The sequence below is a fragment of the Bactrocera oleae genome, chromosome 5 (assembly GCF_042242935.1).
Source record: "Bactrocera oleae isolate idBacOlea1 chromosome 5, idBacOlea1, whole genome shotgun sequence".
In the NCBI taxonomy this organism is placed as follows: Eukaryota; Metazoa; Arthropoda; class Insecta; order Diptera; family Tephritidae; genus Bactrocera; species Bactrocera oleae.
Genome location: NC_091539.1, coordinates 8,041,416 through 8,063,436, shown reverse-complemented (window position 1 = coordinate 8,063,436; position 22,021 = coordinate 8,041,416). Strand labels below are relative to the sequence as shown.

The following is a 22,021-nucleotide window of genomic DNA, read 5'->3' as shown; positions in this document are numbered from 1 at the left end:
CATAAAGCTCTCTTCTACTTTGTGTAATTGTTTTACAAATTACGTTTATTTTTGAAATAGTTTCATTTGTTTTTCGAAGAAGTTTCTATGTCTCTTTCATCTTGCTGAGTTGTTCCAAATGGGGTAGGAACTCTCCACTAATCTCTTGAGAACGTCAACACAACTAAGATCCAGAATTCAAGCAGCGAAGCTTCATTTTATATACGAGCTTGACAAAATACTGCCCATGGTTTTTAAACGCATCACACGATCCCCTCTCGATGCACATTAGTGTCGCGAGGTGATTTTCGAATTTAACTGTTTGCAGCTTCTGAAATGCTCCTTGTCGAAGATATACCTTAAGCTGTGGTTGTTTACGTTTTCGAGTATGCAAAGCTTCTAAGTGAAAATGTTATTTTGTCAGTCAGGTTCAATGGTGTACCGATGAGCCGAAGACCTCATGGAAGAAGAGTAGATAGGTTTCAATTTCCAATGTGTAAATGGATGTTGCAGATTAAGGAACTTAATCAGTGGTTAATCAGCTCAAGAAAATCGATTGAGTATCTTATTAAATAGCAATATGACCGCACTTAGCATATTTGGTTACAAGAACCAAAAAATTTAAACAGTAAAAAACTCCCAAACATCCGGAAACATTCCTTATGAATCTCCGAACTCGTCAGCGTTTGCAACTCGTTTGATGTTGAAAACTTTTGTGCTGGGAGGAACATTTGAATAACTTTTTCTTTGTTTTCATATTCTGGATTAAAGGTAAATTGATGCTCTGACATTTTCACATTTGCTGAACCCCGGATTTTCAGGATTTGGTTTAAAATCGCTTCCTCGGTTAATACATTTTTTTTTGTAATTTTTATCGAACGCTTATATTTAATTCAGGTGGTGTTGAGCGGGTTTATAGCACACAGACTTCTCGACATGCAAATCGGTAGCGGTAGTGGATTTTTGATATGAAAAATAATTTAAAAAAGCTAATGCTATAATATAGCATTATAATTTCAAAATTATACAAATTTCTAGATTTCTAGAACAGCTCGTCTTATATAAATTTTAGTAAACAACTCTGTTGAGAAACTTCACATTAGTTATGCACATTCATCAGCTAATTACTATGTACGTATAAATTAATAGAAAAAAGCCTAGTAGTCATATCAGTAAATCTCTGCTAGAAACTAGGGTGTGTCAATGGCTTATTAGACTATATTCCGCAGCCTACTTATTATTTTTGATTTTTGCGCCCTTTCAACGCGCCTTCCATTAACGATATGCATATAATTATAGGTATGTATATATAGGTATATACACATATATTTATCTTTACAAATATGTACATATATACCTTTCGAAATCGTACAATATCGCTAAGCATCGTAATGAGCGCACTTAGCCTTGTTTGTTATTGAAGCGTGTCGCGAGTTGCCCTTAGCATTCGCCCTACCTTTTTATTGCTGCTATATTATTGCTAAGGAAAATTCAATTTGCCCAGTTAATTTTTATTTTATTGCAACTATGTGAAATTATTTTTATTTTTTTTTGCCTTTTTTCTATTCTAGATATATTCTATATAAGTAAATGTATAAGTAGTGCAAGAGCATACAGATCTAATTAAGGTCTGACTAGTATTTAGCTCCGACGCTTTATAAATAGGTGAATCTCATCTGGGTGTATATTTTTTCGTGATTTTTTTTCCGATATACTAACTGAAGCTCTGAAAGATCTTAGAGGGAGAAAATGTGTGACTTGACTTATGATTTCTCTCTTACCGATTGCTAAAAGCTCCATTACCGGCAACGTATATTAGATTTCAAGTGCTTTCTTGATTTCGAAATGTTAATTTTCTCAACCGTTAATAGTCTTACGATTCATTTTCAAAGCAGAGTAAAAAGTAGAAGAAATTGTAGAAATTGGAAGGAATTGGAACCTCACTCGTCGTGGAAAACTTTTCATAACAATCTTATCAGGTATAGACGTAGCTAAAATCTGGTGAAGCCACCCTTCAAATGTTCGGAGTTTTCGTTACTTCTGTGAAACCGGTCCTTTTTTCTTGGAGTAACGTTAACTGCTTACCGTCATAATATGAAACTGAAAATGAAGATTCCTTGCATTTCAGGCCACGCCATTTCATCTAGTGAAACTTCTGAGTAGCTCCTCTTTTTTAGATATGGGAGTTCGTATTTTAGCATCGCCGGTGTGATAAGACCTCCTCTTAGAGAGTAAACTTCTTATGAATATATAATATATGGTACAAGTACATATAGTCAACCGAACCCATAGCCGTCGTAATTCGTTCGATAAAATCGTTATATGAAAAAAAATTTTATTTAATGAGATAGATACGAAGTTTTACATATATATATCATATAAATGATCAGTATGATAAGACAAGTTGAATCCGGTTGACTGTCTGTCCGTCCGTCAATCTGTCCGTGCAAACGATAACTTAACCAAACTTGATGGAAAGAAGTTCTAATGGTGGTGGGAAAGAGCTCTGTAGGAGCAGGTGTAACAAATGGACAATGGGCGTGGCACCGCCCACCATTGGGGGAAATGCTATACCTCAGGAGCTACTTGACCAATTTTTAGCAAATTTGGTTTTCGTGGTTACCAAATCATTTTTATCATAGACTGTGAAAATGGGCGAACTCGGACAACAACCACGCCTACTTCCCATATAACACAACTTTAAATTACAACTGGTTCTTTCACTTCCAGTATATAAATCAAGCACCAATGAATATATCGGGTTAAAACTTTGCACAAATAGTGACCTCAAGATATTTAATCATATGTTGGAAAATTGTGGAAATCGGACTGTAAATTTTTAAGAACCCAGACACTAAATATCTGGAACCCAGGGTATTTGGCTGATTTTTAACCGAAAATAACGGTTAATCTGTGAGTTCTACTATTGAAAATGGGGTAGCATATTATTGTGATGACAGCATGCCCTTGTGGCAAAAATGGGTAAAATGGGGTCAATACTTTCCTTAGCTATCATATACCTAATATAAATATTTTCGTACTTACAGTAGACTTTATACCGCGTCTATCGGTCAATATGTAAAAAATCTTAACAAAATTCAGGAAAAATCTCTTTCTAATAAGAGTGCATTCTTTTGCCTAAAAGTAATGAAATCAGATCAATACTTCCTCTAGTTTAACATAAAGTTTCACCAACAGCTGTGGTATTTCCCCGGCCTTGATCCTTGAAGTTCCGAGTGTATAAAATGTTCGGTTACACCCGAATTTCCTTATTTATTATACAAATATTTTTATTATTTTCTATTATTTATTTTTATTGTTATGATTATTTATTTGTATTATTTTTATTATTTATTTTTATTATTTTCTATTATTTATTTTTGTTGTTATGATTATTTATTATTTATTTTTATTATTATGATTATTTATTATTTTTATTTAGTATGTTTCTTTTATTGTTTTTTATTTTATTTTTATTTTTAATTTTAAGTATGTATTTATGTGTAATATATACCACCATTAAATATTTAAATTTTTTTTCAAAGTTTATTTTTGTTGCCCGAAATAAACGCTTGTATTTTTTTAAATTTATTTTTTTTTAACATTTTTTATAATTATAAATTATTTTTATTTTTTTTAACCTTTTTCAAACTTTTTTTATATTTTTTATTTTAATATAATATTATATATATATTTTTTCTGAACCGAATATGTAGCTCGTAAAAAAGTTACACGCTGATTTAGTATAGTTTTATTTAGATATACTGAGTAGAAATTTACATGAAATTCCACATTAGTCCCGCTATAAAGTTTTTTACTAGCAATCCAAATTGAGAATTTCATCACTAATTTTGTTATTGATATTCGCAGAATTGAGAAAAGTGCTCTAAACTCGAAGATTGAGCTATTTCGCATACTGCTTGTATGTGTATATGTGTGTGTGTGTGTGTGCATGAAAGTAATAGTAAAAGTGTTTAAAATGCACTTAATTCCATAGTAAATGTAACTAATTGTCTACGGCTTTGAAACTTCAAACATCTGTATGTATTAGAATGTGTTTGTTGTTATTTAATTTTTGTTGCATTGGGGTTTTCACACAGCTGTCGCCTGCTGAAAGTGTTTAATATAATTGTAACATATTTCACAACTTTTTTTATAATTAATTTTATTAACTACGCTTGCTATGCTTACACTTGGGTATAAATAGAAAAATTCCAAAGCGCGCAAATGAGGAAATATCAACGAAAAAAGTGTAGACATCTGTCTGGCTGTGCATGTGTGTGTGTACAAATCGCTTGGGAAGGCAAACTTTCTAATCCATTTGTTGGCATTTGGCGACAATATGTAACAGAAGAATGTTATGCTGCACATATGTACATACATACATACATATGTGTGTGCGTTCGTAAATAAAGCAGGTGTTAGAAACTAACTGTGAATGTCACAATAACAATAATAAAATTATATTATTGATTCTTATAGAAAGCTCAACAACACAATAGTTAATTTTGTGAATCCCGAAATTTCGGTATTTCATATTGTAATCCCGAATTTACAATATGCAATACCGATTTTATTCAGAAGTTACAAATAAAAATAATAGTACAACTTCAGATTTTCAATACTCCCGAAATTCCAATCCCGTTGTTTCGTTGTTGTTTTTCAATGTTGAATGTTGAAATTAATGGCAAGAATTGCTTAGAATTCGCTAACTATATTTTTTTATACATTTGTATAAAATGCAAACCACGGTGATTCGAAAACTGGAAGAAGGAATCAAGTATTTTCGGAATTCCAAGAATTCATAAATAAATTAAAATGATTCAAAATGTTTGTTATTGTTTTTTGTTATTAAAATTTAAAATCTATTAGTAATAAAAAAATCCCGATCCCGAAATTCTAAACCCGTTTTTTTGAGATATAACTTTTCAGTTCGGCGTGTTAAATTACAAAAGAAAATTGTTTAGACTACTGTGAAAAAACTACATGTTGATGACATTATTATTTTCGAACCTCGGTAATTCGAAAAATTATAATTACGTATTTTCGGAATTCCAAACTTTCGTAAATAAATCAAAATGACTAAAAATATTTGTAATCAGTTTTTAAGTAAATTTTAAATTTTTTTAATGATATTAAATTTTAAAACTTTTTAGTAATGTATAAATCCCGATTCCGAAATTATAAACCCGTCTTTTCGGGACTTTATTTTTCAGTTCTGAATGTTAAATTACAAGAAAAATTTGTTTACTACTGTATATACTGTGAAAATATTACCGAAGTAGTATACCACAAAACAAACTTCGAGGACTCGAAAATTATAATTACATATTTTTGGAATCCCAAGATTTCGTATATAAATAAAAATGGCTGAAAATATTTGTGATCAGTTTTTTTTACTAAATTTTAAATTCTCTTAGTAATATTAAAAATCGCGTTCCCGAAATTTTTAAACCGTTTTTCGGGATTAAATTTTCCAAGCTTGCGGCTTAGATCGCGAGCTGGCAAAAGTGACAGCGGCATCTATTAATCACACCAATGAAAGTATAAAATTGCACCTGTGCAATATTAAATTTTTTCTTCTGCGCGCCGTCATTGATTTCTACGGCTTTGTGACTTATACAATTTCAATCAATCAAGACAAGCGCGCAATTTTAATGCCGTCAATTGTGTGCGACTTAAGAATTTGCTATTTAAATTGCTCATATTTATTCATATGTTCATAAGTGTGTGTGTGTTTGTTTAGCTGCTGCAACCGCTCTTACATTCTCTATTTGTCACTTGATTTAATTTCACTTGCTGCAAATGAAATAGAAAAGCAAACTGACATTAATATTTTAAGCGTACCACTAAGCTTTGTTAATTTAATTCTAATTATTTTTTTATTTAAAATTTTTTTATTTTTTAATTCTTTTTTTTTAATATTTTTTTTTAAATTTTTTTAAATTTTTTATTCTATTTTTTTTTATATATATTTTTACCTCACAAATAAGCCGTCTGTGAAGGTTAGGTCTTATTATATTTGCTGTCGATATTCTATATAAATAAATATAGCACAATAACAAGCAACAAAAACAACAATTTGTTCCATATTGTTCTAAGCGCGCCCACAGCTGCTGCAATCGATTTGAAAAGCAACATTGAGTAATAATTTGCATAAAAATAATTTCAATAAAACTTTCATAATAAAAAGTAAACTCTATTGCATTTGATAACCCGTTGGCGGTGGATGGGCGAAAGCGTGTGTGCCGCAATATGAAATCATATTTCGTTACGCCTTTGTAACGGCAGCGGAAGTACGTATCAGCTGACCGACCTGTCTGCCTTTTTTCAGTTGTTTCCTTTGACATATTGGTGGCGGAAAACCTCAAATGTATTAGCGTAGACAAAAACAATTAGTTCCTGTTATTTTCAATACAGTTATTGCCATTGAGACTGATTAATATTGTATCAATGCGCTTAAAATAATATTTTTCACTGAATATAGCAGTTAAGCATAATGTTTATTTACGGTTATTAGCGGCTAAATTTGTTAAGTCGACTTATTCATTAATTAATGCAAACAGTGATGAAATATAAGTATAAATAAAAAAAATTAAGTTTGAAAGAGCTTGCTATACAAAAAAGATTTTAGAAAATGCTTTATGCTATAGCAGTCCTATCTAAACAATATATTCGAAGATTGTAGCGCTGCCTTGGACAACAATCTATGGCAAATTTCGTGTAGATATCTCGTTAAATGCAAAAGTTTTCCACACAAGCACATGATTCTGATCGTTAAGTTTTTGAAAGCTATAAGCTATAGTAGACCGATATAGAAAATTTACTCAGATATTATTGCTTCAGAAAATAATCTATGCCAAATTTCGTAAAGATATATTGTTAGATATAAATGTTTTTCATACAAGCACTTGATTCTGATCGTTAAGTTTGTTTGATAGTTATAGGCTTCAGTTGTCCGATAGCGGCATTTCCGACAAACGAGCAGCTACTTGGGGAGACGGACGTGTGCAAAATTTCAGTTGGATATCTCAAAAGTTGAGGGATTGATTCGCGTATAGACAAAAACGGTTAAATCGAATGAGCTCGTCACGTTGATCATCCATATATGAGTATATACATATATACTTTATAGGGTCTCCGTTGATTCTGCCGTCGTACTCTATTCAGGTTTTATACCCTAAGTGCGAATTTTAGGGTTATTGAACCTTGCTCTCATAAATTCAATTGGTATGCGGTTGCTTAGCTCATTTGGGCGATATTACAGTAAATATTATTTTCTGTGAAATATTTTCTCTCAAAATGTTTTATATTTTAACAATTTAAAAAATTTCCTATTATTGACTTAGCCACCTTTAACGCGGAGCTCAGTATAATTTTACTATAACATATTAATTTACACATACATACATCACAAAGCTGCGACACTCCTTCACGCCTTTACTTTGTGCATTTTTCGAATATTTCGGCAGCAAAATTAGCCAAGCTGAGGACTTGCGCTTTGTCTTTGGCCGTAAAAATATTTCCGTGCATTAATTTTCGCTTTCTTTTATAAACTAAATTTGGTTTTAGCGCATGTGACTTAAGTAAGAAAAGGCGTAGTTTAATTAAGTTAAATATTCCACAAAGGCGTGAGCTGAAGAATGCCACAAAAAAAGAAAATAAATAAGACTACAACAATAAGACAGTAATAATCGTCTGTCTGCCTGCAATATAAGCTTGTCGCCACGCTTGCTTAGTCACACCCTAATTTCGTTGGCTGACGCTAATTAAAATGTATACATTCGCTGAAAATTAACAGTTTTAAATGCATCAATTCGTAATGTCCTTTCATTTCAGATTTGTTTTAGGCTTGACTTATATACTTACATATATCGGTTATTATGAGTTGTTGCGCCTGCCTACGTGCATTAAATTGCAGGTAAAAATAACACACTAAGCTTTGAGTGAAATTTTTTCTTTCCCTTTTCTTCGAGTTGAATGCCCAAAAACGGCGCGGCGCATGCGGTTCGAAAGCGCGCAGCTGCGTCGTTGCTCCTTTAAAAAAAAAGTGCATAAATGAGTATGCTGTTACACATTTGTATGTTTGCAGATAATCTTTTGTGTTGCTTTTAATTTTAATCACTATTATAATTCTTCATTACGCTCCTCTTTGTGTCTTTTTGCTGTATAACCCCTTGACAAGCGCAATAAAATGTTTAATTAATTGGCAGCAAATTCGCAAAAAAACTGTTACACATTTATATTATTGCTTTTATGTATCAAAAAAGTTCACACGGGTTGTATTCACCAATTTGTTTTGGTACTTTTTTGCTGAATTTATGTTTTTAGTGGCAAATCAAGTTAAAATGCAAGTAAAGAAAAAAAAAATAACACCAAACATATCTACATATGAACTAAGGCGTGAAAGACTGAATTAACTTACGAATCCCGAAATTTCGGGACTGACCCAAATCGGGATCCCGAATTTTTTTAATGCTTTTCTGTCAATTAGTTTGTTTAAGACGAGAAAAACTAAATTATGTGATAAATATCGAAAATTTCGTGATTGGAAAATAACAAAAATGGGATCCAGAAATTTTTTTAACATTTTTGTTCACTTATGTATCATTTTGTATATAAATACTAAATAGTTTAGCTTAAATTTGTGAGCAAGCTTTTATTAGGTTGAATTTTCAAGTGAAAAAATTATCTACATACAATATATACTTGCTAATTAATACGGACTAAAAAAACACTTTACAAATCCCGAAAGATGTGAAAAAACCAGTCCCCAGTTTCTTAGGGGCGAATTAAGTAAAAAATCAAAGCAAATGGAAATTTAAATACATTAAACATATGTATTGTGTGTATGTATATTACAACTTAAGCATGAAGAGCTGAAATAAGTAGCGAGTCCCGAAATTTCGGGACTGGAATATAACGAAAATCGGAATTTTCCAACGCATGTTTGTTCAATAACGATGAACTAAATTAAATAAAGCCGAAAAACTTAACGAATTCCAAAATTTCAGGATTTGAAAAAAATGAAAATTTCCGAAACTTAACCATAATGTGCATAGGTCGAGCTTTTATCAACTAAAAAAAATAATCAAATTAAAAAAAAAGTATTCAGTATTCATACATATGTAGATTCATACAAAACTTTTAGAAAATCTGTAAAAAAATTTCGGGATCTCGATACTTCTTGCCACTTTTCTTCAATATGCACGAACATAAATGAGTCACCTGCAGTTGCAAGAAGTTATGTAGTTGCACCAAAACCTTGCTCAAAAAAAAAAACGTTAGAATTTGAACGCCTTAAGTGGCGGGAAGTCCAAGCCGAGAGATCACGCCACAGTTCATTGCTGTGGTGTAAAAACCGTTGAGTTAGCTTAGCGATACCAACTGCAGATCTGGTTTTGTGAGCTCAAAAAGCCCCGACTTAAAAATCGTGATGTAGAGAGTATGGAGAGAGACAGGCACTGAGTTGAGCGAATGAGTGAAAGAGCGATGAGCCATGATATAATGGTGGTGGTCACTCTCTACATTCTTCAAAAAGCCGCTGTGGGCGCTTTGCAGTGTAACTGATATGTTTTCTTGCGTTTTTCTGCACTTTGTGCCCGCTCTAATATATGTACATACTTCGATCGCGTCGCTTCAACAGGTTCTTGTTTGTGGTTTAAATGGACCAAGTTTGTTTGTTTTTTTTTTGCTAGCTTCAATTCTGCGAAGCTATTCTTTATTGCCTTTAGAGTATTCTGCTGAACATGTCATCGCCGGCTTATTTTGTTTACACTCATTGTTTTTCCACTGACATATAATTATTTCAAAATAAACACATTAAATCTCAAAAAAGGGCGTATGTAAACAAAACAATAATAATAACAATTTTTGTTTTCATAAATAACACATAATAGTTTATGAATAACAAAATGTGTAATACCTATATTATATATAATGGGTTTCATAATTTGGACGGCGAATGGTTTTGGCTGACATACAAAGTTGTCCCACTCTTGGATGCGTTTGAGTCCTCGTCGGCGAAAGATTTTTAATTTTTCAGACAAAAATTTCGGTCATTGAGAAGATTTGTAAAATATTATTGCGCTGTTAAGTTAGTCTAAGGTGGGCAGTTGGATCCATTAGATTCCCAAATTATGCTGAAATCAAAGCTTAAGTCGATTTTGCTTTTTAACACACTGTAGTCCATTCACATCTCCTCGCACACTTTTTTTCTACTTAAATGGGCATCATTTGCCCTGCCTCTTCATTCTATCTTGCTTTCTTTTGCACCCACATTAATAGTCTCTTTACTCCGCTTATTCAAACTATCATTCATTCATTCATATATTCCCTAATGGCTATTAAATTACAGGCCGTGGCTTAATGCGTAGGCATCAAAGATTTCTAAGCCGTTTGGCGATTGTGTGGCTGCGTCAGCTGTGACTTCTTAGAATCTACGCTTTCTGTATGAATGACTCTAAATATTTCGTAATAATAAATACGATCCATAATTTAGTTATATGAGAAATCTTTCGTGTTGGTTATTGCGTTGTAATTACAATGAATTGTGTGTTTGGTTGGGTGATTGTCAGAAAAGTCACACACCTGGCGATTCTCGCTTCCAGTTATTTGCTGAATTGCAGATATAAAAAGCGAAGCTCTAAAGTGTCCACTTGAAGGTTAAACCTTAAATTAAGTTCAAATTTATATCTATATGAGTTCAGTGGTTCTTAACTAATTTCAGCCTGTCAAAAATAATGCACGAACTCCTCACAGCTGAGAATCTCTGTACGCGCTCGGAATATGTCATTCTATATATTAAATTTCACAGTTACTACGTTTATATCACCTGCTTTGTATTATACAATAAGCAAAATTAGCTATGCCATAAAATATTGAACATTTCGAGATTGTTGTTATTCATTTCGTATACAAATAAACATCGCACTTCATAAAGTGGCTAATTGGCAAGTACTTGAGAATTGTTTTGTGCAGAAAGTAGACAAAATTTGCATAATTATCGACATACTACTCAACCGCCGAATACTTTTTAGTTGGCTGACACAACCGAATTTACTGAAGTGTACTCAAAAACGTCTTTATATAAACCATACATTGATTATAATTGGTTTAAAACAAAAAAAATGTTTGAAGAGCTGGGTATACGATTTTATGCTGTTTTAGTGTATTGTAGAGTTTGTAGACTTTTTGAAAATGTGTAAAAATCTAAGTAAATAGATTTTCTGCACAACGTGAATATAATCACGCAATTATTACGCTTTATATGTTTAGTGTAGAGTTTGGAGACTTTTGTAAAATGTGTTGCAACTCAGTTGCTGAGTATTTTGAAACTATGATATTGCGTTTTAATATTGAGCAACGGTACAGTGTCGAGTTTGAAACCTGAGATAAACTACCATATTAATATAGGCCATGATTTGAATACTTTCACTTTCTAGAACTTAAACTTTTTTTTTACTTGTACTAGTCTAGAACTCTCAGTAAACTGGTTTCTGTTTCAGTTGTATAGCATAATCTGGTTTAGAATTTTTATATTAAATTCCAAAAACAGCTCGCGAAGATAGTATAATGACACGTGGCGAGTAGAAAGATATATATTATTTGGAAATGCAGATAAGCAAATTCGCATTAAACTTTTCTTTGTACTCGTATATACATATGTACTACATCTATAGGTAGATATGCATATATTATCGCATTCTCATTCAATTTATCAGACTTTTTGCGCAGGTCTACAATTACATATATTAGTTAAGCACAGTAGTCCATCTTACACTTTATATTTGCTTAGCAAATAAAGCTGTTTATTTGCTTAACTTCCATAGAATCACACAAATGAGTCAATTGCGTCAAATACATACTTCCCTTTTACATATGTAGGAATGTTTGTTTGCACTAATGTAAGAACTGTGTCACATGCCATGGTTGTAATCTTAAAAAACTGTACAAATATTAAATCACTTTTAAAAATAACAGCTCAAATGTATGTATGTATGTATCTACGGCAGAAATTCAAATCTGTTTTGCTGTGGTAATAATTTTTCAGTTAAAATTCATCTTTTTTATAAATAAATTTTTTAGTGAAAATGATGTCCAAATGATTGAAAACTATTTTGTAACATAATTTTACAATTGGTGAGTTTGGAGACTTTGATGAATTGCTTTAAGATTTTAGTTTTTCGTTGACAATGTTGCACAAGTATTTTATAATGCTTAATATTTGACTTAGAGATATTTTTGCTGAGTGTAGAGTTCGGAATTTTTATGCAAACTGTATGATTGTCTAAAAAATGTATTATAATATTTTGGAGTGCATAATATTCGCTTACGGAAAGTTTACGTAAAGTGGAGAGTTTGGAGAGATTTTGGAAATTTGTGAAACTTAATTTTGCTTTTTAGACGATGGTCATAAATGAAAAAAATCTTCAAGCTTAAAAATTGTTTTACCTCATGTAGAGTTGGTAGAGTTCATAAAAAATTAATATAGCCATTTGTTTGATAGTGTGTGTATTTATTAAAAAGACTTCGATCCGCACACAAATTAAATTCTTGTGTAAATGCAGCTTACAGTATTCTCAGAATTTTCGTATCTGGCAAAATATGCGCGTGCTAGTTGCTACTTATGTATACTTTCAATATAAGCGCAGATGCAAAAATGCTGTAGCAAGCGTTGCAGCTTGTTGCAACTTGTTTTCGCATTCCTGGAAACTGTCTAGGCTTATCGTTGCAATTCGCTTTTAGTGCAAAAACGTATTTCCTGGAAATTTTTCGTATTACGCTCTTTTTCAGCACCATACTCTTTTTACGAAGAGTCACTCAGTTTGTCATTATGTGACTTGTTTTTTCCTATAAAGGACTCCATTTGTATTTTCGATTGTGTATATGTATTAACGTAGCATATGCATATAGAATTATTTGTCAGAATTGCTTACATATCATATTAGAGTGCAGGAAATATAAATAAATTTCCAACAAATGAATTTTGGCTTATCGCCTTTAATGACTCTACTTATATAAATATATCATCTTATTTTCCATTAAAATTGATGAACGCATGCGTGCAACACCGTGCATAACCGCTCGCCTCAAACGCGTCATATATTGCAATATGCGCGCTGCGGCAGAGGTGAAGGCGCGCAGGGTGTCGGATGTTACTAAATTGGCGCGTTCGCATTTTGTAAACAAGCGGGTCACACAATTACTAAATTAAAATAAAAACAACGCTACTTATGAGTAACTTGCTAATAAATTACGCGATTATTTGTGGGTTCAATTAAATCTGAAATCCGCGGATCATACGATCTGTTATAGCGATCACGCACGCCCACCTGGTGAACGTGTTCAGAACATTTACAGCCGTGAGTGTAGCGCAGCACGCTCTTTATGTTTGTAACTAATCGTTGTGAGTGGGCGCTCAGCGTCCGAGTGAAAGCGCGCTGCTGAGAGCACAATACGCGCGCTCACCTCAACTTATTCACTCAAAAGTTCCAAATCATATCCACGATATTCTTTGTAATTTGTTGAGTCACCGCGCCGTATGTGTGCACGCTCATTTGTTGAGCGCGTTCCATTTCATGTGTTAGTAGAGCGCTACCACATTCGCCAGCCGGCAAATGAACGCGCAAACACCAAACCCACATCAAAAAGCGTCTCAAGCAAAACAAAGCCATAACGACATATATGTCGACCTGCCATCCGCTCATCACCTTCGCCGACAGCGCACGTTAGCGCTCATCAGTAACACCGTGATATGCGCGCTTCACCAATTCTGCAAGTCTCAAGAACGCCATCAACAACAAAGTCGTTTGCTTATCGCAGCGCGTCGATCGCCTTGCTTGGCGCGACATTTGCTTAAAAAGTATAGAATACAACGGGGTTCGTTTCATTTGCGTTAAGACAGCGCGTTTGTACAGAACGTACACTCTGTAAAAATAAGCCATAAAAATTCCGTATAAACAGAACAGACAACGAGATCGCGTCGTACGAGTCAAAGCACAAGTGTGTGTATGTGTCTATTTAGTATCGTTAGTTGATCATTTTATTTTTTCAAAGTGAATAAATTTTCAAAAACGTTTGAAATGCACAATTTGTGCGGTTCGTAAGCTTCTAAAAGTTTTGAAATCTTATATTTTTTATATATGTGCATTGCATATATATGCCTTGCCAAAAAAGGTACGAGCCGTAAAAAGAGATTGATCGAAGATCGCTATTGATTGACTGATCGTGCGAGCGTTGAGCGTGTGTTTATGTGATCGGAATTGGAAATTGGAATTTTTCAACATTTTTCAACGTACATTTAATCGTTGGAAAACCAAAAACGGAGTCCACTCAAAGTTGAACAGGTTTAGAAACATATAGACATAGTTACAGTTTTGTTTTAAAATATATATATATCTACAAATATATGTGTAATTCTCTCAAATAATTTGCGCACGCACAACTCTTATAAGTTCCTTAATTTTATGCACACTGTGCTTGAAGTAATCACAGTAATAAAAAAACAAATAAGTAATAAAGAACACAAAAAAAAACAAAAAAAAAAATGCCGAATGACTGCCACTAAAAAAATCGCAGATAAAATTGTAAATTGTAAGTTCGTGTAAGCTACGGCAGCGACATACATGAAAAATGCATTCATTATATCTTAACGAGCATTTATTTGATGCACAAACAAGCACGAGTCTTGACCACAACACCGAACGTAACAGTACGCCAGTGTCCGTTGTGGCGGCAAAGAATACGCAACTGTGCGTGAAAGCGCATAAACCGATTGAAAAGAAATTGCTACTTGCTTTGAAAAAGTTCATCAAGTGAAGGAGGAAGTGTCTAAGCCAGCGACTAGCGAGAACAAAGAACGACACTGAAAAGTGAAAGTTAAGGAAGTGGTGCTAAAGAAAACGAACAAAGCGTTATTTTTTTTTTAGCGAAAAAAGGCGTGAAAAGTACAATATTAGTCTGTGAGCAAAGTGTTCCACAAGTTCAATACAGTCTTTGAGCTAGTAAATCTACAATATAATAATTTTGTTGAAACTGAAAGTGTATTAAAAAGGTGTGAAAAACAGGAAACATGTAGTGTGTGATAATAAGTGTTCAAATTAGTGGAGAAAAATATCTGTAAACTGTGATAGATACTTGCATAAGCATTTTTAAGCAAAGCGTGGCTATTTTTGCTGCAAATTATAGAACAAATAAAACAAAACTTAAAACAATATTGAATCAGCAAGCAGATGTGCTTATAAGTGTAACTGTAACTAACAGAAATTTAACGGTTGACTTAACGTAAAAGCAAATACACAATTTTGCTATAATTTATAGTAAAAAAAAATAAATAAAAAACTGACAATTAAAATTCAGTTAAAGGATTTAAATTTAAAGTTACAACGTAACCCAAATCGCTTTTCAAAAAATTTCACGTCAATTTTTTTTTAAACAAATAATTTCAAAAACTCAAAAACTTCTAAAATTTTCGAAATACCAAAAATAAAATCAATAAATATTGAAATTTTGTGTCACAAAACACAAAAGATCCGCAAACAGTATTAAAATTTAGAAGTCTGCAAAACAGTCTCCCTCACCTAAAAACAAAACAACTAAAATGATCTTCAACAAATACATCGAAAAACTCTCCAACTCCTTTGGCGGCATCTCCACCGCCAAACAGCAAGAACAAAAGCAGAATCAGCACATCAATGATTACAACAATACGCGTAACATAGAATACGAAAAGGCAATGGCAGCCACTTACATTAATAGTGGTCACTACCAGCATTATGAGAGGCAATTTGTTGCGTCCAAAAAGAAGAAACTCAACAAAAGCCAACAACAGCAACATCAACATCATCGTGATTTTCTAAGCAACGATGAATTGGCGACGATAAATAATAGCAAGAGTAACAACAGCAGCTGCAATAGCAGCAAAAGTGGCAGCAGCAGCAGCAACTCTCAATATCACAGCAACAATGACAAAAAATGTCATAGTCAGAGTGGTAATTACCTAAAGGTGCCTGAACACTCGTTCAACCGCCTCAACACCAAAGATATACCCGCCTTACGCATAACCACCACAGATTTGCAAATCGATTTGCAAACGCGTGAAATGGATGCTGGCGATCTGATGCCATCATCATTGCATTACTATGAGGGCGACATCTATCGTACGCCACTCTCATCGCTGAATCCTTCACCCGCCTCGTCGTATACAACTTCGCTGTCGACCGAGTCGTTAGCAGGCGCCTGCAGCCCGTGCTCGTCGATGTCGGCTGCTTCGACGCCTACTTCGCTGTCGACGTCGCCACCGCGGTTTCACAGTCGTCCGCCATCGCTGCGTTTGTCCAAGGAGTTGGCCACGATATACTGCAAAATGCTGCACTTTCCGTGGGTATTTTTTTAAACTTTTTTTGGTTATAAATTACTTAGTATTTATTTTTTAGATATTCTAGAGATATTCATTATAAGTTCATATATATTTGATTAAATATTTTTGAGATATTAAGAGATATTCTAATTGATACTTTTCTAATTTTTGTGTTTTGTGACGTTCAGATGTAGTTGATTTCGTTAAAAGTGCTTAAAATTTCTTGAATTTCTTAGTTGTAGCGATATGCTTTAATTTTAATGTAGTGAAGAATTTGGAGACTTTTCCAAAATGTGTATACTTTCTTTAATTAACACATTAGAGGCGTTAACTGAGTTTTCTACACTATTTATTACATTTATTCGCTGGAGAGCGAAATGGTGGATTTGGAGAATTGTCCAAAATGTGTATACTTTCATTAATCCCCTTTTGAGCGATGTTAATTTAGTTTATTAAAGTATTTATTAGATATATTAATTGAATTAAGAATTTGGAGACTTCGGAGACTTTTAAAAACTAAGAATACAACGCAATCAATTTAATTTCATCACTATGTGTATTTGCATTTTTTGCTACAATGTAGACTTTATTGTAAGTGCTCAAGATTTTTTCTTTCAACTTTGTAGTTTTCCTAACATAACATTTTATTTAAAAATATAACTTTCCCAAAATCCCCGCCAAAGCAATTACAATACAATACTGTAAGTAAGACGATACTTCGGAGAATCCGTCGCACTCTTTTCCTTTCCGCTTACATGACGTTGTAGCCTAATTATATACACGAAAGCGCATCACTGTGTTGACTTTATTTATAATAATCAACGCTTTGATTGTTCTGCCCCTTCTTTTTAAGCCACACACCACCTATAACGGTAATTTATATTTAACTTTTACGCTTATTGACGTAAGTGATTTACATTAAGTGTATTGAGTGGGTAACCGTTACAAGCAGAGGTCATACAAATCGTTAAGTTGCCAAAAATATGTTACACTTTAATAACTTATTTCGCAAACGACTCAGAAATTAACATACAACTGCATATGTATGGAAATATGTACATACAAGCTTTGTGCTTACCAGCCTGCGTACATTTATACATTTTTAGGAGTATATGTGCGTGTTGGGCAATGTTTTGTAATATTTTTGTGCGCAAATGTTAAAAATAAATTATTTGCGCTCACGTTTATCAAGTTCACACAGCTACATATGTATATACCTACATACACACACATATGTACATGTGCAAATGTGTACAACCTCAGTACTTAATGTAAAAGAAGGGCTTAAAATGTGGTGGCTGAGCAATAATAATAAAAAGTAACGACACCAACGCACATCGAATAATAACAATAACAACAATATTGCGTTTTGCATTGTGTGGCGACGCTTGTTTGTTTTTTCTTCTCATTCAATTTAATTGCGATGCTGATTGAAAATGCGTGGCACTAGTGTCACTACAGATAATTAGCGAGTTGGGTGAATTGAATTTACTCACATGACATTTTTTGAGTTCGTTATTTACTTATTTTTTGGTTGGTGATGTAGAGAGGTGGTCATAAATTTACAGAAAATATTAAATGAAATATATTATAGAGTTGTTTGCGTGAGATACACATGAAATTTCAATATTTGCTTATAGTGGAGAGTTTCAAAATTTTGCAAAAATAGCATTATTACAGTGTTTAGACCTTATGCTTTGTTCCGAACTAATATTTAAAGGTGTTTGATGTTGTGTAGAGTTTGGAGACTTGTAAAAAGTTATTATTAAGCATTGCTTGATTGATAAAATAGCTTTTAATCGTGTTTAAATTTATCTCCAATGACTTTGAAGCGAGTCTACTATTTGGAGAGTTTAGCACACGTTTTTTTAAATACTAAAAATTGAACTGGAAGCATTAACGGCGGCTTAATACTAATTTTTACGCTTTTAATGTTCGTGTAGGCAGTGTAAAGTTAATTAAAAGCACTCTCATCTGCTTTGCTTTTTTGCAAACCACAAAATTGTCGTACACGTGATTACTTACGAGATTTTCTTATAAGCACGAATGCATGAAAATTTCACAAAATTCCCAAGATGTTTTCTTTTTAAAATAAAGTGACTGCTTCGCACTACTGGCCCTTCTACAAAAGCGTTTTAGCAAAAAGAAAACGCAAAGAGAGCGGCGACCATACAAGTTAACGAAATGCACACAAACATACACACACACATCTGTATAAACACGGGTGGGTGAACGCACGTGCGTTTAACTGATGTGGTGCCCGCTTTGATTATTTTGTTTTTGTATTTGTATTTGTTTTTCTCTGCTTAATTTATTTTTATTTGATTGGCGTTTGAGCGCTGCAACATTTTGTATTCTCACACAACACTTACATAATTATTTACATTTCTCCATAAAAATTATCGCAATTTCATAGGCGATTATAAATAATTGTGATTTGACGTTGCGCTGCCGCTGATTTGCTTATTTCTACTTCCTTCAACTGCTTAACTAATCTTCTATTGTTTCAATTACTTTTTGTTTTTTTTTTGAAATTTTCTCTAAAGTTCGCATTACAAGGCAATTTTTGAGTTAATTCGAAAAATAAATATCATTACTTCGACAATACTTCTGTGCCGTCTCTAGCACTTTTTGTGCGCTAGACATTCACATTGCCCATATTTAATAGGCGCAATCAGCGTTGTATACATTTTTACGCAAGTGTCAACTGATTTTCTGTAATTGTAGCAATTGCGACTAGAACATATGTGCACAAACCGCAAATGTGCGGCAATTACGTTAATCATACGCCCCCTGGTGTTTACTAATATTTGCATTTAGGCGTACAAATGATATGCTATTGCGGCAAAGGAACGCTGCTATTAGAAATTACTTAACAATTAGTTGACGTAATAATATTTAGAAATAGTAGTAAACAATAAATGATTTACTTTCAAGCAATTGTAGTGTAGTTGAAAAGTGAATAAACGAACGAAAAATGGGAATAGAAAATTTAGGAAAAATTTAAAAATAATGGTATTAATTTTTATTTTCAACATATTTGCAATAAAAATACAAAAAATTAAAGTATTGGAAAGTTTTTGAAATTGTGTAGAATTTAGTGTAGACCTAACAATTTATTAAAAATGTGGCGTGATATAGTTCATGGTTATTATATATGTTCTTTTATACAAACAAGTGCAAAATTATTGTGTAGACTTTCAAAACATTGGTTGAAAAAATGTAAAATCCATTGACTTATTACTAAAATACTGAAAATGAAGCAAAACTAGCTATTTCTAGTAATTTGATGTAGAAATTTTAATTTATCACCAACCAGAGCAGTTTTGTGCTATTGTAGAGTTCTGCACAGCAGGATTTAATTAAACAAAAAAAAAAATCGAGTGAAATAGTAATGTAAAATTTTGGAGAGCAATATTACAAAGTAAAAACACAATTTTCAGTTAGTAGAGAGTTTGTAGGCTGGAACAAAATTATAACGTACGTACACAAACTGCAAAATACAGTTTACCAGCGTCCTCTGTTTTATAATGTAATGGCCGAAAATGCTATTTTTGGTTATTATACCGTTGCTTGTAAAATTTTGGAGTTTTTTTCAATATAATTAAACCTTTAATCTTAATCAGCAACCTAAGTTGTAAATCAATAAATTTTATTACCTTTGTGATCTTCTACGTATTACACAAAAAAATTTAACATTAACTATTAATAATAACTAAATATAATTAATTAGCTAGCGGGTCTTTTGACAAAGCTAATACATTTAAGTAATTTGCCAAAAAAATACAATATAATAAAACCATAACAATTATAATAACACAATATAACCAAAACTTTAGTAAAATTACATAGAAACATAAAAAAAAATTATATCAAACGAAATATTTACGAAAAATAAAATTCTAAACGAAAAAATCTTAATGTACTTAAAAAAATTAAAAAAGAAAACAAAATAAAAATATGTAAAAAGCTCAAAAAATTGAGAAATGGCATTATTAAAATTTTAAAAACATTAAAAGCATTTGGAGATTTTCAACACTTTTTTTTGAATATGCATAAATATAAATTTAAAGGAACTAAATTAAGTGAGAATGCATTTTAGTACAATAATTAGTGTTTTTGAAAAGTGTAGATTTTTTGAAAATTTTTTTTCTGGCAGATAGAACAACAAAATGCTGCATTTTATGTATAACATTAAACAGTAACACTTATTTTCATAGCAAGTTTTGGAAATTAATATTAAAAAATTAAATGATTATTTCATTTTTTCCAGAGGATTGAAATTTAATTGCCTTCGCAATAACCCAGTTTTTTTAAAAACATTTTTTTTTCAATTTATAGCGCCACCAAGTTTTATAAAAGCCATAAATTTATTGTTAATTACACCATATTTCACGCGTGAAAATAAAATAAAAATTAATTTTTTCGCAATCTTTTGCGCCCACAAACAACCAGCTGCCGCTGTTGGCGGACCAGTTTTGCGCGCTTTCATTCATTACAAACTGCTGTCTCGTGCGCCTATTAAATGGTTTGTTTACATCGTATTTGCTGTTGACCTTAATCGCGTCAAAACGATTTAATAATGCCAGTGTTGAAACGTCATGCGAATTAAATTAATTTCTTTTATTATCTTTTAATATATAATTTTTTATAATTAAATTTCTCAGCAATATATAATTGTATGCTTCCTGGTCCAGCTGTGCATTATTTAATTATTCAGAAAAATTAACTTAAATAATAATAATAAAAATAATAAAATATGAAAATAATAATTATTAAAAAAGTAATAACTTAGCGAAAATATTTTTTCTTAACATTTTTTTCTTGATAATATAATATTTACTTATTAAATTTATTAGTAAATATTCCTGCTTAAAGTACTCTCCCACGTAACTATCAAACAACTGCTAATCAATGCCTTTATTTACCTTTTAGTGGTTTAGTTTTTTTTTAACGAAAAAATTTCGCGCAATTTCTACGAACCTTTTAGTAAACTGAATGGAATTGTTGTGCAATACCTTTATTGAAAGTAAATATGGGTTAAGGCTTAATTGAAATTAATAAAATGTACATAAACAAACAGATTTTAATTAAAGTTAAACAATTGACTTTCATTTGTAAAGTTTCCACAGTTTAAGCGGTGCTACAGTTTATGAAAAGTAAAAAAAAAATGATTCAATATACTCTTATTGAATTTATTTTTAGTTGATATATTGATAATTAATACATTAAAAAAATAATAATAATTGTATTAATAAAAGGATTAAAATAAAAATTATTTATAAATTAATGTTATTTAATTAAAATATTTTTTTTTTTTTTTAAACAAGCATTTGGCGTTAGCTTTTTGTGTCCACAAATACTTAAATCGCTTTAGGAATGTTTTAAATAATTTTTCAAAAATTTTTGAGCAAATTTAGATTTTGGAGACATCGTAAATCCACTCACAATTTATCGCAAAACATTAAAATTACATTATTTTTAACTCACTCTCACAATCCGCGCACTTTTTCAATGTCGAGAGTTTGGAGACTTTTGCAAAAAGTAGATTTTTTAAGGTGATAAATCAAATATAAACAACTACAAAAAAAATTATATTTTTTTTTACAAAATTTAGCAGCAGTAAACGCAGTTACTTTTAGTGCACCACTCTTCAATATTACTCATACGCCTCGCACAATG

General features: G+C 32.0%; 1 protein-coding gene across 4 annotated transcripts in view; it reads left to right on the top strand.

Annotated features, from left to right (window-relative positions):
• Positions 1 to 22,021, top strand: part of csw (protein tyrosine phosphatase non-receptor type corkscrew) — a 54,245-nt gene that overhangs the window by 15,156 nt on the left and 17,068 nt on the right. For 2 of the 4 annotated variants that reach the window (XM_036376896.2, XM_036376897.2), the window contains exon 1: positions 13,863 to 16,359. The exons of the other annotated variants lie outside the window; for them this stretch is intronic. In XM_036376896.2, coding sequence (XP_036232789.2) covers positions 15,581 to 16,359 — 779 coding nt within the window. In that variant the 5' untranslated portion in view covers positions 13,863 to 15,580. Of the gene's footprint in view, positions 1 to 13,862; positions 16,360 to 22,021 lie in introns of those variants that run through there. 4 annotated transcript variants of the gene reach the window in all.